The following is a 26288-nucleotide window of genomic DNA, read 5'->3' as shown; positions in this document are numbered from 1 at the left end:
TATTGCTGTGTCATAAAATCCCCGCAATTTCCCGTTGCACGTGCAGTGAAAAAGTGCTTATGTGCCTGAGTCATCGTCACAAACGTCTCGCACTGCATCTCCGCATATTATTATACGAGCGGTAAATAGTAATTCGAGCCATAAAATTCTTTGCGCGACGTCGATAGTCAAACGGTTTTATGGTTTTGCGTATTTGGTGGGCTCGTAGTCGTCGGTAGTTGTCGGTACGCCGACACCCGAAAGCCCACACGATTCCAGCGATATTCTACAACGGTCTAAACGATGTTTTTCTTGCTATTTCTCAGTACCGGGAAATGCACATGTGTGACTGGTACTTATTGCATAGTTATTAGTTATTGCGATAATAAACATAAACTATATTAAAGCGCACACTCATACACACGTAAATTAATACGTAGGTATAATCGAGTTCATTTCATACTAAAATAAAATTTAATACTTTCTATATTTAGCTAGTATATAATTATAATATATTTTTACTTACTATGGCATATAGTTAGGTTGGGTATAACGTGATGAATAAAATTCATGTTTCTTTGAAATTCATACAAGTGATGAACTTCATATAACATAATATTATATCATAATTCATAAGAAAGAAAAAGATCGCGACAATAGTATTCGTCTTTATTATTTTATATTCGACTAGCTGTACAATCAGAATTTTCCCAGGAAAAACTAATAAGTATAAAATTCGGAGCTATATCGGTGTATTTTGGTTTAGTGTACACAGAAAATTGACATCGATATATCTCGCTTTGTGAACTAACTCGTCTTAAATGGGAATTCTACCTATGAATACCACTTGGTAAATCTTCGAACGTAGTTCAGATTATTTAATGTATACAAATATTTAGAATTTTTATAAAAACCTGAGTAGTTTTTGGGTCTATAAACTACAAGTATAAGAATATTTCCTCATTTTATATATTTGAATTACAAACAATAAATTAAATATTATTTCCATTTATATAAAAATAAAAATTCCATAGCAATGTATGGTCAGTCGACTAGCCTAAACCAAATTTTTATCTTTAACTAATGGCATAATCATTGTATAAACCAGAAAACTGCAGTAACCTATAAGGGTTGAAGAAATAATCTCCAAGTTTCAAGAAATCTATTTATATAACTTAATATATTACAACTGGTCTAGTAATTTCTGAGTTTAGCACATTAAAACATACAAACTCATAAACTTTATAATATTTTTATAACTAAGTATATAACAATAATAATATATAGATGATCGATAAGATCTCTACGAGTAACATTAAATTTAAATTCCCTTCACTAACCAATTACAATTGATTTATAAACCATACATGTATACATATTAACAATATTTTTGAATATATTTTAACTTGATTGTTTTCTTTTAATTTATACCACCACATATTAAAATAATTTATTCAATGTATACTAATTAATTTTTTATCAGGTAGTTTATCATTTTTACGGGTTTAGACAAGGTAAGGTGAAGTTAACCTAATTTTTTTTCTATTCGGAGTGATTCATTAACGCAAGACATTATTTATTTTAGAAAACACTAATACTTTTGAAAATATTTCATTTACATAATTTTAAGTTGTCACAAAAAACATTTTTAAATAAAATTATATTTTTTTTATTCTTTACTTTTGAATGACATACATTTTTAATTACATATTACAATAAATATTTTTTGAGTATTTTTGATCTATGAAAATTAAATTTTGGAGAAGCAGTTTATTAGTTATAAGTTATAACTTATAACTTATAAGTAATAATATTACAAATTAATGTGTTAATGTGATAATTGATATTCTAAAAGGCGCTCTTGTAAGTTTTAACCACTCTGATCGTTTTAACTTATAAGTTATAACTCATAAAATACTCATTCAAAATTAGATTTTTATGTTCTTAAGTATTCTGAAAAATATTATTTTTTTAAACAAAGAAATAAAATTAAATGTTTTTTTTTTTTATTTTTACATACACAATCTGTACTTCTTAGTTACAATAAAAGTATTGGCTAAATACAAAAACGATATTCATGAATAAGTAATCATGATAAGAGTTATCACCCAGTGATGACACTTTTAAGCGAATTTTCAAATTAATTCATGCATATTTTATTTTTTCTTAAATTAGGCTAAAAAATCTATACGTCAATTGAATTTTAAGCCCCTTGGAGGATTACTAGGAATAACATTTATTAAAAAAGCTCTAATTAGGGGATTGGATTTTGGAATAAGATGCTAGAGTATTGTGGTATCTTTTAAAATATGTTATTACATAGTTTACAGTTTGTAGAGTATGATTTGATATAATATATATGAGAGGGAGTTTGTTAATTTAAAACTAAATGTTAAAAGAAAAAAATTAAAATTGATAACTAATAATAAAAAAAAATATAGTAAAAAATAATTTTGTTTTCAATGATTCAAAATTATGTAAAAAATATGTTAAAAAATGTTTACGAATGTATGAATGTGTCTATGACCTTTTCTATATTGTATTTAATTGTTCTGCTCTGTATGCTAAACATCTAATTTTAATACTCGCTTAACACTCTCAATATTTCTTTTAACCTCTACTCCATACTCATTACAAAATCCATAACTGTTATTAAAGTTTTAATTTCTTTTATATTAAATGCTGACTTCATGTTTTCGCCTTTTGTAGTTGTTGAGGTATCATAGTTTTAAATTTTAATACTAATGGTTATTAATAAAAAAAAAAAAAGAAAAGTGTTTTACGTTAAATAAATCACTCTATATAGTTTATGCGAAGAACGTGTTTATACTATAAACAAATTTACGACTGATGGTAGTGCTTTTGTCTTTTGTCCCAACCAGATTAATTTATACTGTTGTGGCGTTGTCGGCTACAATATTTATACGATTTGCACACTGCTTTGCACTGCTACAACAGATCTATTATGTGCGTGGTATTTATTAAATAAATTAATATGCATAATAATACCAAAGACTATATTTAATATAGGTAGTGTTTGATAATACCTATTTCATATTTATATTGTGTAACTATTTTTCTAAGGTTTTACTAAAAGGGTTTTAAAATCTAAAAACGAATATTATAAATCTTATGTCTAAGTAATGTGTAGATCTCATAATTTATAAATATACAATATGCGAATACTCACTACAATAAATTCAATATAGTAGCACAGAATATGAAAATTAGTATTATTGATATTAGTAATATTATTAAAAGAATAAGAACTTTTATACTTATAAATGTATAATATCATATACTATAGTGGACTGTGATCTATGTTATAGAATCTTACCTTGACGTGTTTTGAATGGAAGTTATGAAACTTGACTGGCGAAGAATACACGTATTTATGTAAATACTTAGCAATTCGACAAAATTTTATCATACTTTACAACATAAAATACATAGTATATGATATAATAAGCAAGCACTTGCAGACGATAACGCTAAAAAAAATTTATCCAGAATTATATCTAAAATGTTGAGAGAAAAAATATCATAGTTACCAGCTTACGAATGTTATATACTTAAATATAAATATAAAACAGACAGCGATCGTCGCATCAGCGGAATTTATAATAAATCATGGACCGTAGCTTTCAAATTATACCACAGTAGTGGTTTCAGTGTTTAGTGGTTTATACCGCAGTTTAAGGTAAGGTAAGTTTATACAATTATCGTGGCGCCCGGTTTTTGACAAATATTTATGGTCATTTTTAGAAATAATTATTTTGCCACGGACGAATTTGTGTAATGCGTCGAAGTAAGACATAAATTAATCAATTACACTAGATATAAATAAATATTATAGACGGTTGTTCTTCACATATTTTTTGCTCTAGGACCATTATTTAAAATTTATCAAATTTGTACAGAATATAATAAATTTAAAATATAAATAAACATTGGTAAAATAGTCACGTAACACACAGTAACAAATTTCTACTTCAATGGATTCCACCTATTGTGCGTGTTTGAGTTCGCGTCTAAAAATTTACTGTCGAAAACTGTTGCCAACTGTTGAAATTGGATAGGTATTCATTCCGGTATTTTGATTATAAATTAGTTAGGTAACCAAATTATTTTTCTTTCTCCTTCTACTTATAATATATATATATCATTATATATTATATTATTTTTTTATGATGTCGATTGACTCAATCAAACTTAAAATGCATCACTTTGGTAATTTATTATTACGCTTATAAAAAGTTAATTTGGTGTTTTTGAAAATTCATACAATTTAACGAAATATATATGCTAATAGTTGTACATTACGAATATATTTTTGATCAACTCTGTAGAAAAAAGTCTAAATTGGTTTTATGTTTAACACAAGGGGTTGGCTAAAAAATGTTTTTAAGATGCCAATGTCACATAAACGCATACATTCTTGGTCACCATATTTCAACCTTAGTAAAAACATATCATTTTATGAAACCCTTGCAGTGAAAATTAATATGTTTTGTTATATCATGATATAATAATACATAATCAATAAATATTTAAAAGAAATTATTAGGTATATATTCTGTTGTTTTTTTTAGTTAAGTATGATAATATTACTAATTTTAACAACATTTTAGCTGAGAATAGTTCAAAAAAAAATTTTCTATAACATATCTTTAAATGCCTAGTAATTTTTACAATTTACTTGTTAAGTTTCATAATAAAATAAAAATTGATTTGATTTTTTATAAAAACAACAAAAATGTTTAAATAGTAAGACGTTTGCTATACTATAATGTTGCAAAACAATTTATTACAAAATTTTATTTTATTTATCAATTTATATATCAAATGGCTGATAACAGGTTAATCAAGTATAAATAATGTAAAATAACAAAATTTAATGTATTACAGAATAAAGCGAATTGTGTGCAGTTAAAAATATATAGAAAAATACAATGGCTTCTATTACCTATTTCTATTTAATGTGTTCTTAATTTACCATTTATGAACGCAATTAGCACATTATATGGAATAAAATATGTTACTTGTAAGTTGTAGAAAATTATTAATTGTGAATTTAATATTGGAAAAATAAATTACAGAAACTTTTAATGAAACCAATTTTTTAACCAAGTTCTATTTTTCTTCTTTATAAGACAAAATAATCATTGTAATCAAACTAATCCCACACTTAGATATTTACGTTACAGATTAATTTAACATGATGTATAAGTATGTAAAATATTATTTTATTTAGTATTATTATTAAGTAGCTATTTTAAATATTTTAGTACTTAATGCATTAATAATGCTTATATTTACTTATCGAGTCATATCGAAGTCATATTTTTTAATCTTACATATTATAATTTCTATTGATAAAAAAAAATTGTAACTAAGTACTAGGTAGTTAGTTTAAAAAAAAAAAATCTGCAATGGTATCTCAGATAACCGGAACGATTTAATTGATACCAAATAAGGTTAAGATAAGTAAAGAGATATGCGAGAGAAATATATACCTATAATATGTCTATGTATTCATTAGACCTAAATCTCTTTCACTACGAAAGCCATTGATCAATACACAATTATTTGAACAAAACCAGACTAATATGTTGATAAAATGTCTTTTTAAATTGTAATTACCTTGCTTTTAATCGGGTAGCACTACTGAGTGCCCTTCCCTATTCGTCCATCTTGCTATGTAAATATCCATTTAAAAATTACGTATGGTACAGAAATGTATAGATTGTAATTATATTTTTAATAAAAAAAAAAAATTACCTTGCATATTTATAAGAATATAAAATCCTGATGAAGTATAAGTGTGGAAATTAATTTTACTTTGAATGGTTTCTATTTTAGATTTTGTTGATGGATATTATTGGTATTTGAAATTAATTATATTTTCACGAAATCGATAAAATTTTAGAAAGCGGTTTGAATTACTCTTCGAGAAATAATACCAATGCATTTACAATTTGAACGAGCAGCAATTTTGTTACCATATTATAAATGTTTCAAAAAAAAAGTATATCAATTATTTTAATATTTTTATTATTATTATTATTTTAATTAAGTAATTTTTTTAAATATTATTAAATTTATTAAAATTCAAAAAAATAAAAAAAATGTTTTATACAGTAACTTGGTATATTAATATTTAATTGAAAACAGGAAAAATATTAAATTATTTACACATATTTGTGTTATTATTTTTTAAACTTTGAACAATATATTAAAAATATTTTTTCCCCTATAAAAAATTACCCAATTTATGATAACACTCATATAACTAATTCATGAAAGCTATGCGTGACAATTGTGTTGAAAAATCAAAGTATACTTAATACATATATACTTGATATTTGAAATATTTATTATTAAAAGATATAAAATTAGTCAACTGCTAAAAGAAATCCTTAACATAAAATATAAGATATATAGGTTGGTTGGTATATGTAAAACTTATATTATTGGAATTTAATTTGCTCACATTACTGATCGAAGGTAATATAAAGTCCTATTAAGCTGCTGTATTTTTTCTTCCGAATCCTGATGTTTTTCACACTGTGCAGAAAACACCAAACGCTTGATGATTATCACACCCAGGTTATACCTATATGTATTATACTCTGCACGTTTTTTTTCTTTTAAACATTAATATTCAATTTTGTCGTATTTCACGACTAATGCGTTGCGATTCGTAAAGAGCGATCAAGGGGAAAGAAATTTACGCCGAAATACGAAAGAGATTACGTCAATAACAGTGGTGGTTTTGGCTATGATGATGACTATTTCGATGACGATGATGATGACAACCACGAATCGACGTTGAGGGAAGAATGGCAAGAGTGTGTTAGAGGAGAAAAAAATTTGGAATGTTTGGTGACAGATCGATTGGTCACACGTTAATGAAGCAAAACGACCGAAAGAGAGAATCGTGGCTACGTTATGACGAAAAAAGCGTACGCGGATGGTCCTAATGTATTATACAATATATATATTGCTGTTGTGTGTGGTGGCAACGGCGGTAGACGGTTGTGTATATACGAGTAGCGGAAACTTAATAAGGGTTTGGCACTTTAGACAGATCGGTGGCAATTTAAAGGTTCTCCTCGTTCCTCCATCTATCCCTTCTTCATCATCATCCTTCCCTATGGTAGCAGCCTTATCGTAAATCCTGTCACTTCCCTAACCACCAACACGCTCTCCGTCCGGGAGGATGCACCAACCATGGTTCCTCCTCGGACACCTACGACTCGCCCACTCACTTGTATATATATATGGTGCCTATTCTCGCTATATACACTCGTACACGCATACAAACACACATCCACACACATGCACATATATATATAAGCTACGGGCAAGTGGGTGACCATTTTATTTTCCATCCTCTCCACTCAATTAAACGAACACCACCAGAGACGAATCGACATCTATTAGGTAGTTCCTCGTCCGTTAGAGGGTACAGGGGTATAAGAGATGCGGTTATTTTAGCTAGTTCAGTTTAGGTTATTTAAAACTTAAAAGGAGAGAAAATATTGTAAAATTTCTTGTTTTTACTAAATAAACAATAAGACGAATATTTTTTATCGTTAACTGAATTTTGTGAGTTGATTTAAAAAATATCGATTAGTATTGTTAATTTACATTTTTTATGTATAAAAAATATTAGTTTTTAGGGGTTTCGACAATCTAAATACATCCATTACTACTACAAGACTGACGGAATATTACGTAGAGTTATATTATTATATAGATGGGTTGATATATTATAATTTATAAGTATAGGTATAATTGATTGAAATCACATGTTTCTCTTTGCTGACTTAATACTTTAGTTATATACATACTTGTAAACTGTAATGTATTTAATTCTTACATAATTTTATGCCAGCGGTATTATTTGTGTACAATCTATAATAATTACATATTTGTTATTTTGATAGTATTCATTATAACCAAAATAGTTGTTTGAAAAAAATACTTAGTCATAAATTATTTTATATTAAATAAAAATTAAATAAAATACTTCAATAAAATAAATATATTTTATCAGTAGAAATAGGTAATTTAAATTTAGTTTACTTTGCCAGAAGTAAATCATAATATGTAAAAGTAAATAAAATTATGTGTGTACAGAATTTATACTTCTGAAACAGAAAATTATTTCTATAATATTTAAGGTTTTAGCTAGGAGTAATCAAATTAAATTTTGATTAAATTTTTGCTGATATATAATTTGTTATAAGAATTTAGAAATACCATTTCATTAAATTTATATTTTTATGTAAGATTTTTTATACCCTGAGCTACGGTAAAGAGTTATTGTTCAGATATTATATTCATAACAGTTATATAATATAACCGAGTCTCAAAGGCTGTAAATTAAACTCTCCACACGCTATCCCGGTATGTATAATACATTATATATTTTAATAACACATCAACTTATCACTGACGTACCTAATTCATCTAATATATTATATTATATATTTATTAAGTGTATAATTATATATGTAAATAATATTTGGACAATTAAGTGCAAGTGACTTTCAACTAACGTGAAAGAGTAATGCATGAATGCTAATATATAATAATTATGTTATCATATTTTTATTTTACGTTTCTAAATTCCACAGATCCAAACAAAAATATTTTCTTAGAATGATTTATATACTAGCCAATAATAATATTAAATTTTTTGAGATTATTATAACAACAAAAACTTATGTTAGAATAATGAAATTTTAAGTGAGTAATGCTCAGATATACTTATAATGACTATAGATAATATAAGAATAATATATGGCGATGACCGTTCACCTCGACCACCCGCCTCATCTTAGAAACTATTTTAATTATTATAATTTAAATAGTTTTAATTAATTATATACACTAAGATGTAGATAGATACAGTTTTCTAAAAGAGAAACATATTTTGTACATTGTACAATTTACTTTATACAAATAAATATATAACATGACTTGTTTGTAAAAATATATTTTCGTAAATATAAGTACCTACCTAACGAATAAATTTTGTTTTTTTTGAGTTAAATTTATTTTTATATTTAACTTGATTACTATTACCTCTACCTTATTCAACACTGCCATATAGTACTAACGATACTACCTTTATTTATGTATGCAATTATTTCGATAAAATTGATACTATAATTTTATTTACTTTTGTGTTTAATGTTTATACAGAGTATAGGTAATTACATATCTTTTATTTTAACGCATATAATCATGATAATTTACATATAAGTAATAACTGATTTATATACCGTGTACCACAAATGTAGGTTTAGAATAAGTCTTCAGTTATAGAGATAATGTATTTTTTTAAACTAAATATTACTTAATTAATACAGAAATTAAAATCAAATAAATAAACAAGAGCTTCCTGTAATAATAATAAAAAAAAAAATTGTTTCTAAAAATAACATTAAAATAGGTTTGATTAGATTATATTAATATATAATTTGTTATTTAATAACAATGTTTATTTTAAAAAAGTTTTCTAAATATGTCTTTCTTTGGTCAACAAAAGACCAAAAACAGTTAGTAATAGAGTATTATGATGAAATTAATTCAAATGTTAAATACATTTAAGTTATATGATAAAGTATAGTATTATTTTAATGTTATTAAATTATATAAATTTTGAAAGTTGAGTTAAGTTAGCAAGCAAACAAAAATTTAATTTAGAATAAAAGTTTTTGTTTTAAAAATTAAAATTTTAGATGATATCAACTAGGTAGGTAATCAATAAGTTGTTCATTTCAAAAGATTTCATTGAAAATTGTTAAAAGGAAAGACAAACTTATAAAGTATATCTAGATTAAAACTTTATAATTTAATATGTTCATAAATGTACATTTTATGGATGATTTTCTATTTTTAATAATATATATTTTGCTTTAATCAAAGTTATAAGTTATAAATTTTAATTATTACGTAATTTATTTAGTATTATAAGTATATATAATATTATACGTAAGTAATGCTAATAGATTTATGAATATGGTATAATTGTATAGGTATATTATGTATGAAATAATTTTATCATAGTTAATTCTACATCTATATAATTGAATAATATAATTGTATTTATTATTTACTGCAGTAATATTTATTACAGTACTCATTGTGATACAGAAAAAATAATTTTGTCAAATTCTAAAATGATATTAATTAACTCAAAACTTTATTCACACCCCAAACATGAGAAAAAATATTCATTTTTAAATCAAAAAATTAATAATTTATTGTTTATATATTTTTTTAATTAACTGGTATACCTAAATAAGCGAAACAATTTGCTTACAACTGAATAATATTTTACCAAGAATTACCTATCTGTTATCTAATTATTACAAATAACAATGTCATTATTTATTAATACTTGACATGTTTGTATATATATATATATTTATGTATAATTTATATTAATATTATAACAAATATACGTATGAATAGATATTATAACTTGAATTATATGTTATAATTGTTTTTAATGACAGGAAAAACTACTTATTTGAGAATATTGTGTGTGTGTGTATGTACCATATGTATAACCAAGTGTGACGAAATAGGATACCTCCAATGGAGTTCTTTGAACCGGCTTTAAAGACAGAGCTTCTGAAAAGGTAAAAGAATTCTATCGAGTTTTTGTTTTTTTCTCTTTTCAACACCGCTGGTTATCTCTGCCTCGCCCTAAACAAGGTCGTAATCAGTCATGATTCACGATCCGAATAACACTGCTGTCCTTTCCTCGACGTGTCACGACAACTATCTTAACTCACGCGTAGAAGTATCCTTATATTTTATATTCTATTATATGTATATTTCCACGAACGTGTTATCTATTTATTTATTTATACATAAATACGCATAAATAAAATGTGCTTGTAAATTGAACCATGATAATAACTGCTGTACATTCATGTTATTTGGCAATGTAAGTAAAAATAATAAGGTGATATTATTTGAAAGAAAAAACTAAGGTATGGCTAGTTATTTTCAACCCTTCGGTATTAAACAACCGGATGTATGACTGCTCCTGCTCGTTGGATATAGGTTAAGAAGAAATATAAAAAATCTTTTATAACAGAACTGGATGTCAGTAGTGTCTACGATTTATCCTCGAACCTAATGATCTTGGGCAACACCAAGACTGGGAACAATAGTATCTTGTTCCGGGCCACAAAATGTACAATGGATATAATAGTTCGTTGGTTTTTTTCGTTAAACACTTGAATCCCTTTTGGTGAGATGACAGTTTCATTTTAAAAAGAGGAGAATAAAATAGTCTTGATACTTGAAACTAGCAAAATCTTCTCTACTCGTTCTATAAGAAATTGTATTAATTAAATATACTTATATTCTAAATATATAATTATTAATTATATATTATATCGTATATAATGGTATATGTAAATATTATAAAACTAAGCTCAGCTATATTGGAAATGTATATTGATATTTAAAATAAATTATTTAATTAAAAAATTGTATATAATATACTCTGTTCTATATTATTTGTATTCTACTTATTCTCACACCAGTCTTTTTATACTTAGTTGACTTATGAAATAGAATTATTTACATGTATAAGTATCATAAATGTTTATATTTTTTATTAAGCCATTATATTGATTGCTGTCAAATATTTATAGTTACATTTTTTACTTTAAATTTCAGTCAAAGCAATTAATTCGGTTTTTAATGTTGTATTTTAGGTTTTAAGCGAAGTGATGAATGTATTGATATTAAAATTATGTATTTTTTTTTATTTAACATAATTTTTTGGAGTAGTAGAAATGCTTTGATTTTCAACTTTGGGGGGGGAGGTGATTTTTATACAAAATTGGATTTAGTTGATACTATGTAATACAAGTTTTTTTATAAATTTTCAACATATATAACAAAAAATTTCTACTGGAAAATCAAATTAATTTTTATGAATATTTAAATTTTAAATTTTTACAATATTGCATGTTCGTATGTAAAATAAACTGTTTATCCTCCAATTATTTTTGTTATTCTGTTGTAACTGTAGAACGAATAACTGTAGATACTTATTTTAGGTTTTTTTTTGTATAAATATTGATACAAAATTATTCTCTAGATAAAAATTCTTGATAATTAAATACAAAATCTTATATAATATGTAATTATATCTTTTTACAAAAATTAAAAATACACAGGCACAATTTTTTATAGGCATTTGAAGTTTGAATTTTGACAAAATTACATATTTTAACAATAAATAATTATTAATTTTTTATTATAACTTATAATTTAAAAATATTACTAATGGAGACATAGAATTGTTACGTCTATTATAAATTTTTCTATACGTTATGCCATTTTTTAAATATGTAGATTAGTTTTGAAATATTACCTATTTAAGGTTTTATATTATGAATCTATTTACACTGTTTTTTGGACTATGGTTAAGTGATATTAAAAATAAAGTTAATAATAATAATAATTTAAATAATTAAATAAATGCAATGTTATTGGAATGATTTTAATCAACTTACCGCAATACCAATAATAAAATTAATTATTTTAAAAAGTCTAACACTAATATCAAGTATCATTAAACATATGAAATCTAATCAGTGGCAACAGACCGTCCCCGCTTAAAATCGTTTTAAAAATAAAATTACATATATACTCGAGACTTACTGTATAGCAAAACAGTAACTATTTTCTTATCTTTTTTTTTGTATCTAAAGAAACTATTTATAATAAAAAAACAAGATTTAAAGTTTCTAGTAGAAAATTTGATCTATATATTATTATGTGTATCTTGGGGTTTTCTAGTAATTCTCTAAGTAATAAGGTGAACCAAAATTAAAATTATGAATACACGGGAATACTTATGCAAACTTAGTTGAATATAATTACTTTTTTTTTTAATATTTAAACCTTCCAATACTCAAATGTCTTGTAAATAATTTCTATTTACAATATATTATTAAAATTAAATTAAATAAAGTTAAACTATATATAGGCTTGTATAAATTACTATTGTCTTTAACATATCATGCAGTTAAAAGTTTTCTTTTATAATGTTGTTCAAACAATAAATATATTAATGGTTACTCTTACTTCTTACTTTGGAGACGTTTTTTTCATAATTAAAACATATATATTTACAATTATACATTTACTAACATGTAACATTTGCCAAAATCTTCAAATTCATAATTATATATAAATTATACTTCAAAAATTCTCTCTTTGAGTAGACAGCGTATAGCTTAATTTAAAATTTTGTTTTTGTTTCTTCAAATTACTTTACTATAAAGTTTTATAGCATTTATGAAAATATTACTATATGATAAAATGAGGAGTTTGGGAGAAATACTAGTAAAATTATTTCCATACACTATTCGCTTGAAAACATTTGATTTGAATTCCGTTTAAAGTTATAAAATCTATTTAAAGTCATTTTGATAGGGTTATTTATAAAAGGATATATCTGTATTTAATGGATTTAATAAAAAAAAAAAACATGTCAATAACTCTTCATATATTATTTATAGTTTTTTTTTTATCCTTTAACTTTTTTATTTTAGTATAGTATCACAAATTTTAAATGTTAATAACCACTTTTTTTTTAATTCATCAAAAAATAGCTGTGTATAATACATTTTATTATTAAATAATATTTTTGATAAATTCGAGAGCCTAACTTAGATATTTTGAAACACATTAAAAAAATTATACCAGTAAGTCAATAACTCACTTTCTATACACATCCTGAAACGTAAAATGCAGATAAAATGCTCAAATGTATATTATAATATTTAAACCGTATAATATTATAAAATTATAAATTATAATTTAAAATTGTATTGCTAGAAAAGTGGTATAACTAACATTAAATAATAATTAATGGCTTATTTAAAAAATAATTAGTCTAAATTTTCAGTTTAAGTCTTAGTTTCTGTCTAAATTGCATTCAATAACGAACAGTAATAAAACCAATGAAATAATTCAAGTTGTTTAAAAATATTTAACCATTTATAAGCAATAATTATGTATTTGTATGAAAATGCTTATAGATTATTTTAATTTACATAGTCATTCAATTACCAAATTAAAAAAAAAAAGAAACTGATAGATCTGGTCAAAATATAGGTATATGCCAGTTATCAAAACTTGAGAGTCAAGAGACATATTGTATTTGGTGCAGTATGCTATGAGTTTACTTTAAAAACAAATAGTGTGGTAACTGATAAAAATACGATAGCTTATTGATAAAAAATAAAATACATATTGTAATATGTTTTTTTTTTTTTATCGATTAGAGCTACAATTTAATCATAAGTTTGAAAAATGACAGAACTTTTTCATTTGTATTTTCATTTATAGTTAAAAGCTATACATGTATTATGAAGTATTGACATTGAAATTAAAAAATGATGATATAAATGATTTATACTGGGTATACTCCTAATTATATACTACTATACTAGAATAAGAATGAATACAATTATTGAAAAAAAAAATAATAATATGGTTTTTACACATTTTTAAATAATATATTATTTGAACAGAAAAGTTTTTGTTGAAAATAAAACTCTGCATCTAAATCATATTACTATTTTAGCTTTAATAATAGTGTATTCAATATAGAAGTACTCGAGCATTTACATCATCATTTGTATAATAAACAAAACATATAAATCATATTTATAAATATCAAAACAAAAATAAGTTAATGCAATCATTTTTCTACTTTATAAATTATAAACTATCCTTGCACGCAAAAACCTTTTGAATATTTCAATGATAACAATGATAAAAATAAGGAGCAGAGCCATTTACTCAAACACGTTTATCATGTATAAAATATACAGATCATTATATAGATGAGAAAGGGCAAAATTATTCATTTCAATTTACAGATATACTTTAATTTTTATTACACAAATAAGCTTTAAAAGACAGTAAAGTTTGATGATGGATTTAGAAATATTTGAAATTTTAATATTATAGAATTTATAATATCATGTTATTAATTTAAAATAAACTTTTATTGTTTGTATCACAATTTAATAAAAAAGGATTTTTTTTTTAGTCTTAATTTCTAAAAAAAAATAAAATAAAGTTAATTAAGTTAAAATATAATAGATATATTATAATAAAACTTATTTTTAATTGTATTTTATTTTGTTTACTAAATTTCAAAATAAAGATAAGCCACAAATATCAAAATATATTTATTTTTTAAGCTACAAAGTTTTAAAAACAAATCTCATACAATTTATTTATCATATTATTATCTAACTATTCATGCTTCATATTTATTATTTATTTTACTATACATTTTTATTTTTTTACTATTTTAATAGAATTTGTTACGTTATAATCCTTAATATCTGTGTCACCATGCATGTATAGAATTATAACTGAATATTTATAATATTTAGCTGATTATATACATATATTTGTTTTGAATATTTGTTCCTAACTCCATATATTATAAATTTATCCATAAGCTCATTTTTTTTTTTGGTTTTCCTTTCTTTTGTAGAGATACACTTAAGTTTAATCAACATTAAGTTTTCAAATAGCAAATATAATTTATTATTTAAAACTAAAATAAATAATATCTTACCCGATACCTCAAAGTTCATAAATTATTAATACTGAGCAAACTGTATACTATAATTGTATAAATTAAAAGTTTGAACGAGTTAAAAAAGAGAAATCAAGTTTCTTCCACTTCATATAGCTTTCTTACTAATTTATTTTATCCATATAAAGTTTAATTCCGTTGTTATATAATTATTAAACACTAAATAGTTATATTGTATGTTACTATATGCATATCATTCAATGTTTAGAAAATTACTCTTATCACAAAAAAATATTATCAATTTATTAGAATACGATTCAATAATATGATTTTTTAGAAGAATTATTTAAAATCACATTTATAATTTATAAATTGTTTTATTTTATGGGTAAAATGTATGAATGGTTGAAAAACTGTTAAAATGTTTTATGCTTTATATAAATTGCACATATTTTTTTAAAAGTGTTGATTCAACTACATCAAATTTTAAATGAGTAGCTAATTAATAATTATGTTATATAACAAATTAAATAGATGTTATATTTAATCAAACATTTAACTATAAAATGTTTACAAATTATAAAATGTTAATTGACTGAAATTTAATTACTATAATTACTAAATTTCCAAATCATCATAAACCTTTTATTGTGGGTTATTCTTTCCATAGTGGCTTAGTACATCATTAAGTTTTCTAACTTAAAACTATTCGTTTAAGTTTCAATTGATTTATTTACATATCATTAAAAAAAAAAAAAAACATGAACTCAACAATTTACTGTAAAAAATGGAAGTATTTTTCAAATTTGGTGCTTTATAATAATATATACTTATTTAAAAATCAAAATTAAAAAAAAAAAAATACAATATAAACGGAAAATAGACGTAAATGCTCTATATAATATAGTTTAAATTTTCACAATATTATTTTTTACATTGATTCTTTTTTTATTAATCAAACTGTTTAATTTACTCTATCAAATCATTAAGCAAAATTCAGTTAACACCTAATAAAACAATAATATATTACATTTTTATTTATTTATTTTTTTTAATATATTTACAATCTGTATTCAAATGATACAATGAGTAAAACTTTAAAATAATATAAACAAGGCGTGATGACGTGATAGAAGGAAACATCTAATGATACTGCTTCAATAATATATAACTTAAAAATGTTTATTTAATACCGATGTGATCCTTGCTTCATTTAAATTACTATGGATATATTTCGTATATAATTTTTACTTTTGATCAAAAACGGTGAAATTAGTTTTCAATATGCTTATGAATCTTTTACGAAATGTAATTCATTGTAACTATTTCTATTGATTTAGTAAATACCTAAGTGATAAGTTCATAAGTATTAAACTATTAATAACCAAGATTATAACAAAATAATATAGGTCGATTCTTAAATACTTAAAAAAATGACAGACACACGTTACAACTTAAAGCTAAATGTATATATTCTAAATAAAGCATTTATATTTTTGTTTAAATAATAATATATTAATTCATATTTCTTAAAAAATAATGGAATTATATTTTAAATAAATCGTTTAAATAAGTCAGGATTATAATTTCCTTGTTAACTAACCCGGTGGATGTCACATGTACTTATTAATTATATAAGTGTATAACAAAAACACAATATTGGATTGATCATAGAGAATTCTAAGGTTAACCTACACAATGGAATATAAAGTATAAACAGTAAATTTAATAATCACTATAACAACGAACTCATTTTATATTATCGTAATCATATCAAATTAAATATTAATAAATAGTCATGTGATAATTATGTAGATTTAATTGAATGCAAAATAATATAGATTAGAAAGATTACTATCATTCTAATTATTTTCATTATAATTACTATATAATATACTTATAACAAATAATCATGTTTAAACGACATTGTATTTTTAAGTTTATTAAGTGGCATTAAATTAATTGATTATTTTGTTATTTATTCGTGATTTTGAACAGTCAAACATTAGAAATTGCATTTGAATAAAATAAAATAAATCATAAGTAATATAAAAATAAATGTTGTAAAAAAAAAACAAATTTCAATTGAAAACCGTTTAATTTTTTTTCATTATATTTTATACTATTATAAGTGTAATGTATTTTCGTTTTAGAAATTCAATTTTGAACATTTTCCAAAAGGAAAATACATCAAATAAAACGTGTTTAAAAATAAAAAGTATAAAATATATAAACCAACATAGGATTAGTGCTACTGTTGAACGTGTATTTTATTAGCTGATACGATTTCTTAAAACGATTTTTTCTTTATTTTTTGGTGAGTTTCCAATTTCCGACTTTAGTAGAACATTTTTAAGTACAATACAATACTGAGGAATACCTTTGCACTATTACAATCAACAAACCTTATTTTATTTAGAAATATTTACTATATTCAAGCCTTAGATGCAGTTTGTTTAAATCTTGATTATATTTTATTATTATTCAAATAATACATAATTTGCAATAATTTCTGAATGGTTGTTAATCTCTGTGTTGTACATGTTAATTTTAAAACTTTATCTGCGAGATTAATTCAGATTGTAACATTTTTTATGTTTTATACAACAATTTATGAATATTTACGTACATAATATTATTATCTTATAATTAAAATATTTTTATATTTTAGATTCGGATCGGAGTGATGATTTAAGAATTTTTATTTATTTGTGTCCAACAATTTTATCCATATAGCATTTAAAAGCATTTGATATTTTTGATTCTTTTAAATTTATTTCCTATAAATGTTTATAAAAGTTTAATAAAATATAATGATATTTAAAAAAATAAATCTGAAATTTGTATTTTTGTAAACGTATTTATATAGTGCTATGTTACAAGTTTTTTTTAAATTAATTATATACGATCTTGAATTATAATTAATAATAATACTGAGTAATCTATTGTTTCATGAAAGTTTACCACTTTACATTGGTTATTAAACGTACTTATTATAAATACAATTATTTTTTTTTTTTTTTTATGGCACCATTGTTTTTGATATAATTCACTTTTCTAGTTGATTTATTTTATCTAAATATTCTAACAGTCTAATTAAAGTTCTCAGGATTAAAAAATAAATAAATGATCCCGTGATGACCTTTTTTTGGATAAACAAACTTTTTCCAGCACTCTTAAAGGTCTAATTAATGGCCACAGAATTATGTTAAACTTTTTTTTTCTGTTGTTTGATTAATTAACTCTTCTTAAAAAATAATTTACACAAATAAACTTCAACCGAGATTATTTTTGTATAATATAAAACGGATTATATGGTAAATTTTATACTGAAGCATCTATATAATATAGGTAATTAATTATAAACTCTATAGTTTTTTTTTAACCAATATATAAATAATGATATGTACAATTACTTTTAATATTTTATTTTAGCGGTGACAAAACGATTGATTACGATTAACCTGTAGATCGTTCCTTTGTTAGAATTTATTATCTAAAAATTACGATTATGTAAAATTTAAATAAGTCACAATTATTATTTTATTTTTTTTATGCAAGCCGATCCTTAAAAAAATGTGTTCTATACTATATATAATAAAACCACTATCAATACATTAATGTAATTCTTAAAAATGTATAGACTCCATACAAATTAAAAATAAGCATTTATTTAAAATACAAAAGAATAGTTTTATAGGAGTCCTTTTGTTTCAGATTTACAACATCTGACTCTAAATGCGTAATATAAATGCAACAGGCGATGTCGGCTATAACAAAAAGGTTTAAGGTGTATTTTTTAAGGCAAACTTTTTGATTCTGGGCCTTGGGGTTATAACTCGTACGAAATATATTAAAACTTTATACTAGACTTGTTTCGTAAGGTGAATTATTGCTTTTCAGTTAATTTTGTCCTGAATAAAAAAATTAAATTGGTTTTATGTAATTTTATTCTGTAACCGTACGATTTTATTTGAAATTATTGCTAATATTAGTAGGTACGTGTGTGGTCTAAAATTTAAAGAAACATTTCTATACAGCTGTCAATTCTATATATTTAAATGTTAAAAAATTTTCAATTATTTATACAATATGTTTTAAATATCAACTATATTTTAATTCAAAAGGCTAAATAACTTTCTATTGTATTAATATATTATTAAAAGGTAAGTAGTGTATCTTCATTGACATATTTTTAGTTTTCATTAAATTAAATCATAATAAAAAGATTATGTAATTAATTATATATTATAAAAAAAAATTGTATTTACTTATGAATACTTATAAATTATAATGATTGAATTTACAATGATTATACGTCTCTGATTAAAGATGGTAAATTTAACATAATTAATACATAATAGAGCTATGATTAAATATAGTTTATTGTTTTTATAAATAATCAAAACTACTTTGATTTTATTAAAAATTTCTGTGGTTTAAATAATTTTTAAAATTGAATTGAGGGAAAAATTTTTAATTTCCCTGTAGCCATCCTCGTCCAATTATAATTGTTGCAAAGGTAATACTACGTGCCTGTGCATTAATTTTACTGCGAGTGTATATAGATACACTAAAAGTGTGTAAAAATATGATCTAAACATATATTTCATATATTTCAGTATCTTCCAAGTGATATTTAATATTATTCTTATTTTCTTTGTTGACCTTATAGTAAATAGTTCAATATAATTCACTTACTCTTCCAGGCGCCATTATATTTTCATTTGATTTTAGCATCTTTTTTTAATAATAAGTATGCATTACAGTTTGTACTTTAGTAATAATTTATCATTACATTACTTTATTTATATGGCGTTGGTAACAATATATGTTATAATATGCAGTAATAAGTAATTAACAAATCATCAACTTTTTTGATTTTTACAATGATAACTGATAGTGAATAAAGGATACAAAATGTATTCAATAAATTACTCATAAATATTATTAAAATTTTACAATAATATTTACGATTTACATGGTTCAAGTTTTTACTAATAATTAATATACTATTTTTGATATACTATGAAAAAAAACTTATATTTTAAAAGCAATAAAATCACGAATTGCCGGTTATTTCATTAACTATAAGGTACAGTATATGCAAATTTCTAAAAAAACAATATATTCATATAAGCTACAACTTCAGACTTGAACAAATAGCAATTTTTATTTTATATATATAATATTCAGAGTATGTTTAACGTTTGCGCAGTTTATATATATATATATATATATATTTTACAATTTTACGTTTCAATCCCTTAATTTAGTTGTTTTTTTTTTATTTCCATTGTTTCAAAAGTTACAAATATTTTTCGCATGACATGTAAATAGATATTGAAATATTCTAGTTAAAATATTACTTTTTTTTTCTTTTTAAGATCCTCATTTTTTTTAAACTCAGATAACGATTTTATGGTGGAAATTTTGAGACTGACAATACATTTATTTTTTGTCTGATGTTTTTATTCGAACTCATTTCAATCTGATTCTGGAAATCATTCGTAACTTTTATAAAATACAAATATTATATTAAAATTTGATATAGCACTTTAAATTGGAAATTGACAATAAATATAAAATCGTAAATAAAGTACTACAAGTCACAATGTGCATATGCTATTTCAATTTAGATTAAAATTGAGCCATATATAATCAATTTATAGGTTAATAACTGAAAATATTGTGAATAGTTTATTTTTATAATTATCTTGATTTTAAGTTCAGTTTATGCTATAGAAAAATACAATTAAAAGTATATTTTGGGTCAAAGCTACTTATTTTTGTGTTCATTTAAAAAAAAAAATACCATTCCTATTTTGTATTATTTCCTATGTCAAATATTATGGTATCAACATATAATTTTTATTAAAACGTAATATTATGCTCAAAAGTATGAATGGACAGACTGATATTCACAGTATTAACGAATATTTTATTTAATGAAAACAGTTTTAAACATAAGAAATGCATATGAGGTAAATAACAACTGTTCTCATTAAGCAAGCACTTTTATTAATATGTATAGAAAGTACTACTTATTAAATTATATAAATTTATAACAATTAAGTTATTTATTCTATATTTTTTTAATGTAAAATCGTAATATTAAAAACGTGATATAAGTTTAAAGTTTAATAATGTTATCTAATTAATTTTATTTTATGTAATCAACTTTTACTAAAGAATTTATTTAAATAATTAATAAACTTGAAATATTATACATAACTTTTATTTATATACTTATCTAGAAATATCTAAGATTAATTAAATTTGTTTTTGACGTTTTCGTATTTAACTAATTAATAACTTGATGTTCTATTAAAACAAAAAGTTCACAAACATTTCTAAAAATAAGACATCAAAAAACAATTTTTTTCTTTTAGAAATTAGAAAAATAGTTCTGTATAAAATTTATGTTAAAACATAGAAATCATTTTTTTTTGAAGAAGAAGAAGAAGAAAAAGAAATGGAAGTTATGACATGTTACCTTTCTATATAATATATTCAACAATTTTAAAATACTGAATCAGAAAAAAAAGGTTTGTATTTATTTTTAAATTCTTAATAGATATGTATAATAGACAACAGTTGGCATATACTATATTGACAGGAATAATATTACAATATCAAAATTAATGAATATATTTCATTAACTTTGGGTACATATTTAATCTGTGATGTATAGATTTTTCTTGAATTTAAAATTAAAATAGTAAAATTTTTATAAAACATTAATTTAGAGTACAAAACATCATCCGAATAAACAATAAGTTTGATGTTTCTTTTACGAATATAATATTCAAATTTCTATAAATAATTATACTAGAAAAAAATCTGTATTTAATGTTTAAAACAATAACTCAGCAAACAAGAGTATAATATGGTACTATTTTCAGTCTGGTCGAATAATTTTAATCCATCTTTCTTCCAAAAAGTTCTTACGAATCGTATTGGTTCTATTTATTTTAAGAAAATGTAATATTTTAGAACTATACTTATAATCACATTTTTTATATACAAGTTTCTTTTAAAGCAATAATGATGTTTGAATAATACCGCATTAAATGAGAAATAAGAATTCAGCACTAAGCGAATACATAGTACACCCACTACCATAGGATATTACAAATATAATGTACGGAAACTTAGCTTTTTACTTTTGTAATAAATCTAAGTAAAGATTCGAATATAATAATAATTTAATTTTACTGTTTCACTCATAGAATGTTGAAACAAAAAATTTAACTAAGGAATTTATATCAAGTATTACGTTATATTGTAAAACGTAATTTGTAAAATTTTAAAATGTTAGATTGATTAACTGTTTCTAAAGCTATCTGAATAGGTACATTAGAGGATGATTTATTTTCATTATTTATTATTTTCTTGAAAAAAATAATAAAGTTCTAGAGTGTTTGAGTGTTAGATAGTAATGCAAGAAGTAAATAAGCATAATGCAGTGAAATAACGAAAAAAAGGAAGACAGCAAAATAAAAGAGAAAAAGTTTTCATCTTTTGCGCTAACGATTTTATGTATACAATAAACATATACGACTACATTTACTGCCGACCGATATGAATTAATTTGATATGATAATACCTATGTTCTATAAATATATAAATATACCGTTGTTAAATTGATTATACAATAAGTTTAAGCTATAAACAGATTTTTATTCCATTTCCAACTTCTGTTACGATAATAATGTAAGTATTAGTTACCACGAGTAAACAAACTCTTATATATATATTTAAGTACTTAAATATTAATAAGGTTATACTTGATAGAATACGTTATTTACTCTTAAATACTGAAGACAAATCGTTTGTTTCAATAGGCACCTAATAAATACTAATTATTATGTGCATACTATAAACCTTCGTATAATGTTATTTTATATTATTTACGTAGAACATATTTGAATTCATTATAACAGTTAAAAATATTTGTATTTATTATTTCTTATTATTTCTAAGCAATTTACAAAATAAAATAATTTAATAGTAACGCCGTATCTGTTAAAAAATCCCATTTAGAGCAGATTGCTCCAGATGGCTTTTTTGCTCTTTCCATGTATTATTATATGAATATATTATTATGGCATATAGAAAAAAAATAGTTGTTCTACTACTATTATTATTATTATAATGTCTAAATATTATCATGAAATAAGAACATTTTTAAATAGGCTGATAAAAAAAAAAAAAATGGTTTAAGTTTTGAAATAGTTTGAAATTGTTGGTGATATCATTTTTAGAGATTATTTGTTGTTATCAACATTTATTTTATAAAACAAAAAACGTTATTATATTTATTATATTTCCAAAAACTTTTTTAATTTTATAACTATCTTTATAAATATTGGGAAGTTCTAAATAATTACCAACTTCATGTGATTCTAGAATTCAATTAAAATGTTTATAATATCACAAAAAAAAAATATAAAAAAAAAAAAATAAGAAAATAAGAAATAAACATTTAATTTAATTAGTTCAAGTATTTATCCAATTTTTCATCTAAAATTCCTACTGAAATTTTATTGTAAACAAACTTCATGTAACTGCACATTTACTTTAAAGTTACTGCAATACAGAGGAATGCAATATTTTATATTTAATTTATAAAATATACATTAATCGGTTTTAAATACTTACGGCATTCTTAAGAATATTATTCGTGTTTAATATTTAGTTTTGTGCACTTTATGATTAATTTGCGTAGTAACCTATATATGTTCTGACATATTCTGTTTATTTTGGCCATGTTATTTTTAGACAAACTTAATGTTAAATTATTTACTCAGCACTAAACACATCCACTTAAAAGTTTACTTATTCGATTTACACTTTATTTATTTAAAGTTTTTATTTAAAAAGCTTTGCCACTTAACGATGCGTAAATACTAAATAATAATATTTTTTTTTTAACAAGCTTTTTTATTCTTTTTATAAGATATATCGTAAATCTTGTTAATAAAACTCAAAAATACTCATTATTTTTAAGAATTTTGACCGCAGAAATTAAATATATTTTAATGTCTAACTCTGTTCAATTAACTTATTTTATTACTTGAATGATTTACATACAACACACTAGAAAATTAACTGAATAACAAAATGTCATACTTATTAATTATGTATTGTATATATTACATAATACTTATTATGAAAGGAAAAATGTTTGTATGTCCAAAAATTTTAAAATAAAATGTAAAAAAACTAATTTTTATTTTCCAGTGATTGATTGTATGATGTCAGAATGGGAATCATGGAGTGAATGTGATACGGAATGCGGAAATGGCATGATGACAAGAAAAAGACAAGTAATAAAGACACCAGTAAATGGTGGCAAACATTGTCCTTCGATGGTGCAGAAAAGAGCGTGCATGGGAACTAGGTGTCCCAATTATCCCGGGAGTGCGCTAAAAGGTATTTTTACTGACTATTTTTTTTCTAAAAATGTAAAACTTTCTAAAACATTAAAAAAATTGTTCTTTCAATAGTTTATAAAAAATCTCAAAATCTAATGTCGGTTATAATAAAACTATTATCTTATTTCTTTCAATAATTGTCTAATAATAACAAGGATAGCAAGTTACCAAAAATTATTTTATACATGTAATAATAAACTATGTACCCCTAGCTGTTTCTCGATTATACACTTTGGCGTCAAGCAGTCTTTTATGCTATAAAATTGCATACGTTGATTGCCGCGCTATCGTATAATTATATAATTACATTATTTGAATATGTCTATAAGTATAACTTACTTCTAAACATTAAATCTTAAGTCATCAATATAGAAAAATATATTAAATGTACGAATTAATTTTAACTAAGTGAAATTGTATTTTATTTTCTATTTTTGACAACAATAATTTGTCAAAAATTGATCCAATAATAATGGTCAACATTGTTTATGTTCAAAATGATACTTTAATCTTTTTGGGATTTCGTTTCAAAATATACGATATTTCTCATCACAAGACTTCAAGTATCCATTTATTTTTTTTTTTTTAGAGTTGAAAATTATTTATTATTGAGTAAAAATAAAGTAGTCTTTACTTAGAAATGTATGCATCAATTTATTTTTAAATAATTCTATTAATTAAATTTGCTAATCTTTTCTGAATGATTAATAAAAAAAGTATGAAGTTTTTAAATTGTATTGTTTGTTATAAAAATATAATGGAACATAATACATAACAAAATGAGTTTCATTATAATTTTATTAAATCAAATTAATTAATTATTGTCAGTATAATATATAGTGGTTATTTCTATATGGTATATGTACTCGTATATTATAAATATATTAGCTCATAACTATAATGTTATTATTTTAAAACTAAAAGATTAGCATTTTAAATACATTTTAATTAACGATTTTATATTATGCATTATAGCAATTATTTTGTGCTTTCATTTTACTATAGATTCATCAATAAAATGTAAACATTAAAACAATATAAAACTGTAATATTATAAACATATCCATTGTTATAAGATCAAAAAATCCATTTATAATAACAATGTGTTTAAAGAAAATAATCATTGCATATTTACCTAGGTATAAAAAATGCTTTGTAATTTTTACATTTTGTATAAAATTTTATGTAATTATGTAAAAAGTGTATATTTTTAGACTTATTTTAACCAATATTTTAATAAAACAGTAATAATATAA

General features: G+C 22.8%; 1 protein-coding gene across 1 annotated transcript in view; it reads left to right on the top strand.

Annotated features, from left to right (window-relative positions):
• The window catches only part of LOC112601734 (somatomedin-B and thrombospondin type-1 domain-containing protein), an 86402-nt gene that overhangs the window by 45557 nt on the left and 14557 nt on the right, over positions 1-26288 (top strand). The window contains exon 2 of the mRNA XM_025349492.1: positions 24839-25030. Coding sequence (XP_025205277.1) covers positions 24839-25030 — 192 coding nt within the window. The remainder of the gene's footprint in view (positions 1-24838; positions 25031-26288) is intronic.

The sequence above is a fragment of the Melanaphis sacchari genome, unplaced genomic scaffold, assembly GCF_002803265.2.
Source record: "Melanaphis sacchari strain LSU unplaced genomic scaffold, SCAv2.0 Contig7_pilon_pilon, whole genome shotgun sequence".
Taxonomy (NCBI): domain Eukaryota; kingdom Metazoa; phylum Arthropoda; class Insecta; order Hemiptera; family Aphididae; genus Melanaphis; species Melanaphis sacchari.
The sequence above is the reverse complement of the archived record's forward strand: the minus strand, read 5'-3'. Positions and strand labels throughout refer to the sequence as shown.